This window comes from Cebus imitator, unplaced genomic scaffold, assembly GCF_001604975.1.
Source record: "Cebus imitator isolate Cc_AM_T3 unplaced genomic scaffold, Cebus_imitator-1.0 Scaffold15, whole genome shotgun sequence".
NCBI classification, from domain to species: domain Eukaryota; kingdom Metazoa; phylum Chordata; class Mammalia; order Primates; family Cebidae; genus Cebus; species Cebus imitator.
In genome coordinates, this window is record NW_016107330.1 from 2,370,571 (window position 1) to 2,381,357 (window position 10,787).

General features: G+C 44.3%; 1 protein-coding gene and 1 pseudogene across 1 annotated transcript in view; one reads left to right on the plus strand and one right to left on the minus strand.

The window, feature by feature from the left end:
* The window catches only part of MTOR (mechanistic target of rapamycin kinase), a 149,960-nt gene that overhangs the window by 34,240 nt on the left and 104,933 nt on the right, over positions 1-10,787 (minus strand). Inside the window, exons 30-33 of the mRNA XM_017503042.2 lie at positions 7,303-7,403; positions 4,189-4,304; positions 2,595-2,672; positions 2,275-2,382 (exon numbers count right to left, since the gene is read on the minus strand). Of these exons, the coding sequence (XP_017358531.1) occupies positions 2,275-2,382; positions 2,595-2,672; positions 4,189-4,304; positions 7,303-7,403 (403 nt within the window). The remainder of the gene's footprint in view (positions 1-2,274; positions 2,383-2,594; positions 2,673-4,188; positions 4,305-7,302; positions 7,404-10,787) is intronic.
* LOC119468048 lies at positions 9,493-9,593 on the plus strand (annotated as a pseudogene).

A 10,787-nucleotide genomic window follows, 5' to 3' on the forward strand; every position in this document is an offset into this window, starting at 1 on the left:
AAAAAAAAAAAAAAGAAGTCAGACTTAGAAGGCCAGTTCCTGAGATCTACTGCTTCATGGTAAATTCCATGAACCCATGGAGCTGCCCTCCATTGAGATAAAAGTCTAGCAACAATGATCTCAGGCTTTTAGCTATAGTAAGATGCAGTCTGAGCCTGACTGGAGAACTCAAGGCAAGAGGAGACCCAGTGCCAATAAGGCTGACTTCTCTAACTGCCCTGTGGGAGATATTGGTTGAGGATTTTAATTTAAATGATTTCACTACAAAATGGCAGTTTTCTAGCCCCAGCAGTTCATTTGACAGCCAGCCACCTACAAGAGCCAAATTTCCACTATAAATGTAATGCTTTATTTTCAGGCCTTGGACCATATTTTTCCATCCCATGAAGTGTGACAACAATGATTTGGAAAGTTGAAATAACAGAAAAAAAGTACACTGAGTGATTGTTTTTTGTTACTTCTCACCAATAGTTAGGTTCTCCCAGATGCTGAAATAATTTGGCCTCCTGTAAGCCAAAACGCATCTTTCTGCCTCAAGACAGGAAAGTCACGAAGGCTTAAGGTGATGACAGTATCCTGGACCCAGTCAAGTCAGACAAGCATCTCTCCTCCCAGGCCTCATTCCATGCACCCCTTCCCCTCCAAGTCTACAATTGGATCAAGTCCGGCTTGTCAGACTGTCAGAAGATTCATCAGATCTCTGATGTAGAAACTCTTTATTATAGGCATTTCAAAAAACTGGGGTGTGTACAAACCAAGTGGGAAATGCCTGATTTGTGGAATTCTTTCTGGTGCCCAGGAGACAGTTTTCCATCAAAACACTCACTGGGCATTTCAAAATTACTAATAAAACATGTAAAAGAACTGTATGTGCTCATTTCAGAGCCATAAATGACTATATTCATGGACGTTTCTTTGCCCATTGCCCTTTCCTGTCCAGGGGAATGTGCCCTAAGCTTCCTAGGCAGGAATGTCGCTTGGAGTCAAAAGGTTTTGTCACAGCCTTCTGAGAAGCCTGGACACAAAAACTTCGATTAGCCTGAAGTGAGAATTTGGAATCAGGTGGGGATCTAGTTGAGAGGAAATGACTCATAATTAGGGGGATAGATTATGTTAGGTAGGGAGACAAATGGTTTCTGGAGTGGTAAAGGGTTTCTCTCTTTTTTATCTTGCTGATGAACTTCCTATCCTACCCACTCAAGGAATGGGAGAACTGGTCATCTTTTCCGGAATACTTAGGACTGCTGGCTGACTCCCAGACCTGGAGTGACAGTTCCTCAGGCCAAAATGATCAGAATGTGACAATGAAAAAACTGATGGAGGACTTGGGAAAGCTTCTCTACAAGGGGAAACTGCAGTGGAAAAAAAGTCTCAATAGAGGCAATACGATGACTCTGACCTAAGGAACTATAAACAGCAGAAGTTGGCCAACGAGAACCGAAGGCAACCCCATTTAAAAAGCTGGATGCAGGTGGCCTGCAAGTGCAGTCAGAGCAGTGATTCTTAGCTGTGGCTTGTGGAATCATCTGGGGGAAGCTGCAAAGATACTGATCCTGGGTATCTCCACAGAAATTAAACTGGCCTAGGGAATAGCTGGGGCATCAGGATTTTAAAAGCTTTCCAGGTGATTCTACTGTGCCACTAAGGTTGAGAACCACTGATTTTGAGGTTATGATTCCAAACTGGTCACAGGTGACACTTAGTGAAAACTTTTTTGCAGGGCACGGTGGCTCACGCCTGTAATCCCAGCACTTTGGGAGGCCGAGGCGGGTGGATCACGAGGTCAAGAGATCGAGACCATCCTGGTCAACATGGTGAAACCCCGTCTCTACTAAAAATACAAAAATTAGCTGGGCATGGTGGCGCGTGCCTGTAATCTCAGCTGCTCAGGAAGCTGAGGCAGGAGAATGCCTGAACCCGGGAGGCGGAGGTTGCGGTGAGCTGAGATCACGCCATTGCACTCCAGCCTGGGTAACGAGAGTGAAACTCCGTCTAAAAAAAGAAAAACAAAAACAAAAAACAACAACTTTTTTTTTTTTTTTTTAATTTCTAAAGAAGGGAGTAAGAAGAGACTGGAAAATCGGTCATTCTCTCACAGTTTAAGCTTAGGTGAGGAGCCTTTGAGTATTCTGCTTTGTATACAAGCCAAGCATCACACTGGTGGAGGAGGCAGGAAAAGCAAGTTGAGTAAGAGCCGGGGTGGAGGGGGCACTCGACCAGGTCCTGGTAGGGGCAGGGGTAGGCGGGTGAACTGAGGCTTTCTACCAAGCTCACCTGCAGTCTCTCCCACCAGATCTGGCGGATGATCTCTCGTCGCTCGGGGACAAGTTTGTACTGGATAACCTCCTCCAGCTCGGACAGCATGTGGCAAGAAACCATGGCCTGATGGAAGCAAATCACATTCCAAGCTAATTACTGCATGAACAATCCAAAAGACAGGATTAATTTAAATCATTCCTTCTGGTGTCAGGGTATCTGCCGATCAGAGAAAACAGGCATGTTTCCAGCAGCCTGTGAGTTCTCAATAGCCCGTTCTGAAAAAAGCATGAAAATAAGCCTCAAAAATGACAATGTGCAGAATAGTTGACACTTACCCCATATGCCCGACTGTAACTCTCTCCTGCCATCGCAGTTAATTCAGTATCCAGCAGGTCCCTGGCCTTGTCAATGCACTAGAAGAGAAACAAAGAACCCTTGGGACTGAGCTCTGGACTTGGGAGCTTAGGGTTATTTCAGGGCATCCCAACTAGCTGCAGAAGTTATCTGTCTCACTTAAATTCCAGGGATGCAGAGAGAAATTCACTGAAAAAGGCCATTTTCCCAGAACTGAATGGCTTCAGAAGAGTAATTATCCAATTTCTTATCAAAGACAGAAATGTATGGCATCCAAAACTTTAACATCTATCTAAGGTAACACACACAATCTTAGGGGGCATGGGAATGTGGGCTGTAAAACTGAATCATGGGTTCTTGTATCTCAAGAGGACATAACTGGGAATCTACCTTCTTTTTGGTTCTTTTTTTTGGAGACACGGTTTCACTCTGTCACCCAGGCTGGAGTGCAGTGGCACAATCTTGGCTCACTGCAGTCTCCACCTCCCCAGTTCAAGCGATTCTCCTGCCTCAGCCTCCTGAGGAGCTGGGATGCTGGGATTACAGGTGACCACCACCATGCCTAGCTAATTTTGTATTTTTAGTAGAGACAGGGTTTCACCATGTTGGCCAGGCTGGTCTCAAACTCCTGGCCTCAAGTAATCCGTCCACCTTGCCCTTCCAACATGCTAGGATTACAGGCATGAGCCACTACATCTGGCCTGGGGATCTATCTTCTTTTAACTTTTCCTTGCTGGGCATGTTTGTGGAAATAGATTCTGCACACACTTCAATGGCTCCAGGTGGTAGCTCTGGCTTCTAAGTACCCTCTGTCCCTATGAGGGAATGCCTCTGAAATTGGCAGAGATGCCCAGTCCTGTCCATGTGAAGGGGAGCTCTTGTGTCTCTGACAGAGACAACCAGGATCTTGGTTTTCATCACATAAATCAGAGCCTGTGGGATGCCACAGGACTGCAGTTTGAGTTTTTTCTGTGCCATGAATTAAAAACCTCTCATGCAGAGCTTTTCACGTTTTTGAATGTTTAAGGTTAATTATACTGTCCCAATGCCTCAGATCATTTACCCAGGCACCTCATCTAACTGTGTCTAACGGGGTGGATGGGATCACTTCATTATCTCATTCTGCAAGTCAGCACACTATTTGCAAATAAGTACTAGCTTCCTCAGAAGGTAATCAATGTGTGACATGCCTGCATGGACAGAAGACCCTTGTGACTGATTTCTGCTGCACAGTGAGACTGCTGGCGCTCTGAATCCTAGCTTTTGGTGAAATACAGCTTCTCTCTACAACAAGGGATGCAACAAGCTAACTCCAGAAGCAATTGAAATGGTAGCTTCCAGAACACATTCCTCCCATTCGGGACAAAAAGTAGCCCCAGCTGACCTGCTGGCAGTCTCCTTAATGAATGCAATGCATCAAAACCATTCAAATGCACTCAGAGAGCCAAGTAAACACAAGACCTGAAGTACAATAGCCTATATACTGAGCCTATATACAATAGCCTAAGCACTGTGTGCTTACAAGCACTACAGTCTTTTCCTTGCTGGGAGATCTGGGTACATGTAGGTTTTTACCTGTTGTGCCAAGGAGAAGAGGTCTTGATGCAGTGCCAGCACAGCTCTATAGAATGCCCCATCATGGGTGTCGCGAGGGATCATACAGGTGTATTCTTCCATGCTGTCCCACTGACCTATTACACACAGACAGACAGAAAGCATCAAGAGGGGTGGCTGGCTGGGCTAAAGGCAGCATCTCAAATAGGTCTTGCCATTGTATTTTCCTTTAGCTTGGGATATAAACAAGACAAATGAACTTAAGCCTCATGTACCAAAATCTTGCAGAGCCCCAATGTACACTATGCGGGTTGACTTAACAAAAAAAGCCACATCTGTCTTCCAAACACAGGCCTCCACGTCTGCCCAGGGAGCATCTTGACAGATGAGGGAAAGCGAATGAGTGTGAAGTCTGCACATCAAGTGAGCTGAATGTAGCACCTCATTATCCTAGAGAACTTCTCCAGGTGAGACAAAATTGCTTTCTCTGCTACTAGTGAGGCAACTCACAGTTCAATGGTATGTTGGAAAATTACATTTTCCTCTAAACAACTGAAAACAGCCATTGCACAGATGATAGGGGACAGGATTAGACAAATAGCTTGCCCATTTCATTCTGGCAATATCTTTGCCTCAGGAGGGAGGAGATAAATATTTTAAGAGACTCCATTATAACAAAAAGATGGGGTAGGTCACAGCACAGTGCTCTCTGTGTCATGTTAGACTGGGGAAAAGGCTGCATCCAGGAAGAAGTATTCACTTCTCCTGGTGGGGTGAGCATGTATCAAATGCCAGGATTTCCAAGTCCATCTGCAGAAAAGATATCAGCTTCATTAGCTGCAAACTGCAGGGCTGCCAATTTTATAAGACATTTTCCTGCCTCTCACTCCAGACCATCGGCTCATCCATTCTCTGTGCCTCTGGGCACAAGCAAATAGCTAACGATGACTCCTCAGGAAGCAATTTGTTTTTGAAAAGTGTTCCGGATCTAACCCAGAGCTCACGAAAGGAAAGGATATAAGCTCCGTGACTCAAGGAGGGACAGAGGAAGAGAATGGAGGTGGAGGTAGAAGGTTATGTAACTTTCCTCCAGGCTCCACAGGTGAAGCTTTTCACCAGGGACAACAGATATTGATAAGCCTCTTAGCAGGAGCCCAGTGTCAGAAACTGACATGCTGCAGGGATTGAAAGGAAATCTCTGCTTTAAAATACTTGGGGAGTAGAAGTGAGGTGGGCAAGAATCGGACAGCAAAGAGGAGAACAGAGACAATAAAATGGTGAAAATGTTTACAATTGCTGGAGAAGGTGAAGGGCAGATGGGGGTTCATTATACTATTATCTTCACTGTTTATATATTGGGAAAGTTCTAAAATATAAGAAATATTCATGAAAGGAGATAGACAACTATCTTCTCCCTTACTCCTGCTTGGGACAAAAATATGATGTGGGGAGCTCCAGCAACCATGCTGGATCATGAGGTGAGCTTTAAAATGGAGACACGGGCTGTGCATGCAAAGCAGAAATCTGGAAAAAGGCTAATGACAATAGAGCCAAAATACCAGTCTGGAAATGCCTACCTCTAGATTTCAATTTATAGGAGAGGAAAACAAATCAGTAACTTGCTTAAGGCAACCAAAGCCAAATCCTACTGTGGTATGAGAAGAAATATATTTGGTCTTTGTCCCTAGTGCCTGGCACAGAGCTATCGAAAACGCTTTGAACTTCCTGAGTGATAGGACTGTTCTTTGTTATTCATAATGAGTTCCTACTGATTATGCTGATAAGGTAGAACAGTTTAAGAAAAAATTTATTTATTGAGAAGGCCAATTATAGAGATGATTTCAAGTATAGTTGGATGCAGGAACCTAAAGAGAGCTCTCCTCATCTCTCTTTAAAAAAGAAAATTATATATATATATATATATATATATATATATATATATATATAAATAAAATTGGTAGCGATGGAGTGTCACTATATTATTGCCCAGGCTGATCTTAGACTCCTGGGCTCAAGTGATCCTCCTGCCCAAGCCTCACAAAGTGGTGGGATTACAGGTGTGAGTCACCACACCCAGCCTCCTTGTCTCTTGTTTCTGCTTTCAACTAAAAGTATAAATGGAGACAGATAGAAGCATACCCTAGTACCCTGCTGAATGGGTGGACATATGACCCCATTAACCTTGCAGAATACCCATGCTTATTGGCAAAGAGATTGGTTCTTTGAGTAGCATGTGACTTAAACTTTGCTTAGCGTTGTCTCTCCCTCCTTCTCCCCTTCCAGGATGGGGCTGGTTACCAGAAAGACCAAGTAATTACTGGGTTTGAACTTTCAGCCCCATCCACTGACATCCAGGAAAGGTGAAAAGGTTGAACACTAAAGGCTATAAAAACTCTTGAACAATGAGCTCCCAGGTTGATGAAGGTGCTGGGAGGGTGATGGTAAACCCCAGTACCAAAGCACAGGTGCTCCTACACTCCAGACCCTTCTAGGCCTTCCCTCATTGTACCTATTCATCTGTATCTTTTATAACACCCTTTAAAATAAACCAGTGAATGTAAGTAAAGTGTTTCCTTTTGTTCTGTGAGCTTTCCCAGCAAATCATCAAACTTGAGGAGGAGGGTTATGGGAACCCTGATTTACAGCTGGTCAGTGAGAAGCACAAGTCACAACCTGGGACTTGTGACTGGCATCTGAAGTAGGGCGGTATTTTGGGATGAACCTTTAACTGTGGCATCTGATGCTATTTCCAAGTAGATAGTGTTGGAAATGGACTACTTGACTGGTGTCTGCTCAGAATGGCTTGGTGTATGGGGAAAGGCATCTGGCATCCGTGTTCCGTGTGAGTGTGCTAACTGTGTATTTCTCACCCACTAAATCTCAATTTTGATTTTGCGCACTGTTTTCCTTGGCCTCCCCACGAAGATCCGATTTTCCCCATGTCTAACAAGTTAATAAAAATCATCAAGTAGAAAGGACAGATGGAAGGTGTAGAAGTAGGTGGACACAGACCATTTTCATACTTCCATATAGACCTGGCATCTCCACCTAGAGCCAGCACCTTACTCTTCTGATGTGAGCCCCTAGCCTCATTCACCCCATCCTTGATAGGGGTGCCTGTGAGGGAAGCTTTACCTAAACCCCACGCAGCTGCAGCAGCCATCCGGGCCATCTTGGCTTGGGTCTCATCATTAACCAGGGTCCACTTTTCACAGCACTGCTGGTGGAGTTGACCCCTGAAGGAAATGAATTCTACAGTCAGATTAATCCAAATCTCCTCCTTAAACTACCAATCTTCCTCTCCTGCCCCTTGGGTTAGTTGAGGACTACAGAGGAACTGGACACCTTTAATAAAAAAAAAGCACATTCTATCAGGTCACTTAATAGAGAATGAATGGGCTATTTGCTGTTTCTATGACCTGGTGCTCATAATTTGTCTGAGTGAGTTTATCAAGGATAGGAACCATGTCTAACTCTGTGTGATATGAAATGTTCTGAACATCTGGCTCCCTTCATAAATATTAAATAACTCCTCTCCTATGTCAAAGAATTCTGGGCTCTTTCCCTTTGGCAGGCCTACAGAGAAAGCAATCTGAAGAGACGCATCTGGACATTCATTTTGGGCTCAAAGCTATAGGGAGAACAGGCTCCTAAAAGTATTATACAAATGGTTTCAGTCTGAAATGAAACCCAAATGAAATCAATCTGTACAGAAGAAAGGCTCTACAATGGTCACATCTACCGGAAAGCTAGATGCTGCTTATTCTCAGAATTTTGCACAACTACTGAGTGTGAAGGAAGACTATGAGGTATTGAGATATAAATGGTGCTTAAGAGACCCCAATAAACAAAGAGAGTGCTGAAGCCCTAGAACAGGGTCTTGCTACTGACTACTGAAACTCCCTCATGTTTCACTTCTGAATGAAAAGAAATAAACTCTGCTATTATGCACATACGAGCCCCTGATTTCACGTGAGCTTCGAGATGCAGCTAGGAGACTCCTTAATTTTTCCTGCTTTCTGAAAGACATGCTGTAGGATGATTTAATTTGGCACTGGAGGTGGAGTCACGAGGAAGGGGAGAAGTTCTAAGTGGCCCAGGTCAGAAGCCTCATGGAGCATGAGCTGCTCTGCACTCTATAGTGGTGTAGGAGGGCGGGGATAAAGATGCTGAAGTCAATCCCTGCAGAAGGAATCTAGGCTGAGCTCACCAAGAAGCTGACTGCAGATCATGCCTAGGAGAAGTATTCAGGGCCATTATCCAGCATCACAGTACGGCAGATAGTAACTTTGTCATCTCTCTGGCATGTGATCAAGAGAGCCAGGGACACAGGCACTCTGGCTCAATACAGAGCTGATACCAAGAAGAGGAACTGGTAGTCATGACGCCCTACGCATTTACTGAAGCTCCATTACTGGAATAGGATAAACCTTTGTGTCAGTTTCCTGCCACCACTTAGAAACCTTCACTCCCAGGCCCTGCTAGGGGTTCCCTTAGAGCAGCAGTTCTCAAACTACTGAGTGCATCAGAATCCCCTGGAAGCCTTCTTCAGGTGGCTGGGCTCCACCCTCTGAGTTTCAGACTTAGTAGTGCTGGGGTAGGGGCTGAGAATGTGCATTTCTAACAAGTTTCTACGTGACGCCAAAGTTGCTGGACCAGGGGCCACAGTTTGAGAACCACTGGCTTAGAGCAGAGGCACAGCTCGGCTGCACAGCATATTTTTGTAGGGATCCTGGCCTACAGGTAGGAGAGAAAGCTGCATGATCTCCAAATGCTTCTTCCAATCCTATAATTCAAAATTTACAGCTGGTGAACACAGGTAACTTAGATGAATGCATTCTCCATGCAAGCTGTTCCTTCTAACTCAGCCTCCCTCTATTATTTTGTCAGGATCACCTGATTCTGTGCCACAGGACCAAGGATTTAGTTTTTCGTTTCATCTAGAGAAGGAAGCAAGTTCAATGTTTAAATCCCACAAACTTTTACCCCAAGAGACAAAGCAGGGAGCAGTGTAGGAACAGCATCCCAGGAGAGCACGCCCTAGCAGTGAGCCCCGCACTGCCTTCACCAAGCGGCTGTGTGGGAACAGCTGTCAGAGCCTGGTCAGTACACAGTCAAGAGTTCTTCTCTTCCACAAACATTTGTTAGAAAAAATAATGCAGAATATACTGGGTTGCGCCTCTCAAGGGTGGTTGGGTGGGGGGGCAAACCAAATAAATAAAAAACATGAGACTGTTTTCATTGCACACAGGGAGGACTGGGTAAAAGGTCCACCCTCCAGGACTTTGATTTTCCCTCCTAGTGTTATGGCAAAAAACGTAGAAAGTGCTTGCTTCGGCAGCACATATACTAAAATTGGAACGATGCAGAGAAGATTTGCATGGTCCCTGAAGATTTAAAACAAACAAAAGGCTTAGGAAGTATTCCTTCTTTTGGCATTGCTCCCTGGGTTGAACGCCTATGATCTCACTCCCGAGGAATCTTTTCTCAATGATCTAGAGGCTGTGTGAAGAGGGGCTTCACTTTGGCTGCAGGTGTAGCTGCCTGCACCATAGGGCTGGGTGGTAGGGGGTGGTGGTTCCCTAGCTCTCACAGTTGGCCTCCTGCAGGCAGATAAGCATGTGGAAACGGGAAGGGTCTCAGCTCACTGGTAACTCCAGATCATTCTGGATGCCACCTGTGATGAACATCTGCCTCACGCATGTTTAGGATATATGCACAAAATAAATTTAGAAACTGCACTCTAAACAGAACGGACTGAATAAACTGTATCAGAAACCCGCATATGATCAGGAAAAATATTCTGCCTCGTTCATCTCTTTTTTCCTTGTGCTGTTATAATTGTTTAGTATCTTTGTTATGATAAAGAATACATGAACCTACACCGGTGATAAAATTCTATAGAATTTACACACACACATACACACAAAATGAGGACAAGTAAAATGAAAATCTGAATAAGATTAGTGAATTATATTGATGTTAGTATTCTTGTTGTCATATTACGCTATAATTCTGCAAAATATTACCATTGGAGGAAACTAGGAAAACTGTGCAAAGGATCTCTGTTCTTTTTTCTTTTTCTTTCCTTCTTCTTTTTTTAATTATTATTTTATTTATTTATTTATTTATTTTTTAAAATTGCATTTTAGGTTTTGGGGTACATGTGAAGAACATGCAAGACTGTTGCATACGTGCACACATGGCAGTGTGATTTGCTGCCTTCCTCCCCTTCACCTAAATCTGGCATTTCTCCCCATGCTATCTCTCCCCAACTCTCCACCCCCCGCTGTCCCTCCCCTATTTCCCCCTAACAGACCCCAGTGTGTAGTGCTCCCCTCTCTGTGTCCATGTGTTCTCATTGTTCAACACCACCTATGAGTGAGAACAGGCGGTGTTTGATTTTCTGTTCTTGTGTCAGTTTGCTGAGAATGATGGTTTCCAGGTTCATCCATGTCCCTACAAATGACACAAACTCATCGTTTTTGATGGCTGCATAATATTCCATGGTATATATGTGCCACATTTTCCCTGTCCAGTCTATCATCGATGGGCATTTGGGTTGGTTCCAGGTCCTTGCTATTGTAAACTGTGCTGCAATGAACATTCGTGTGCATGTT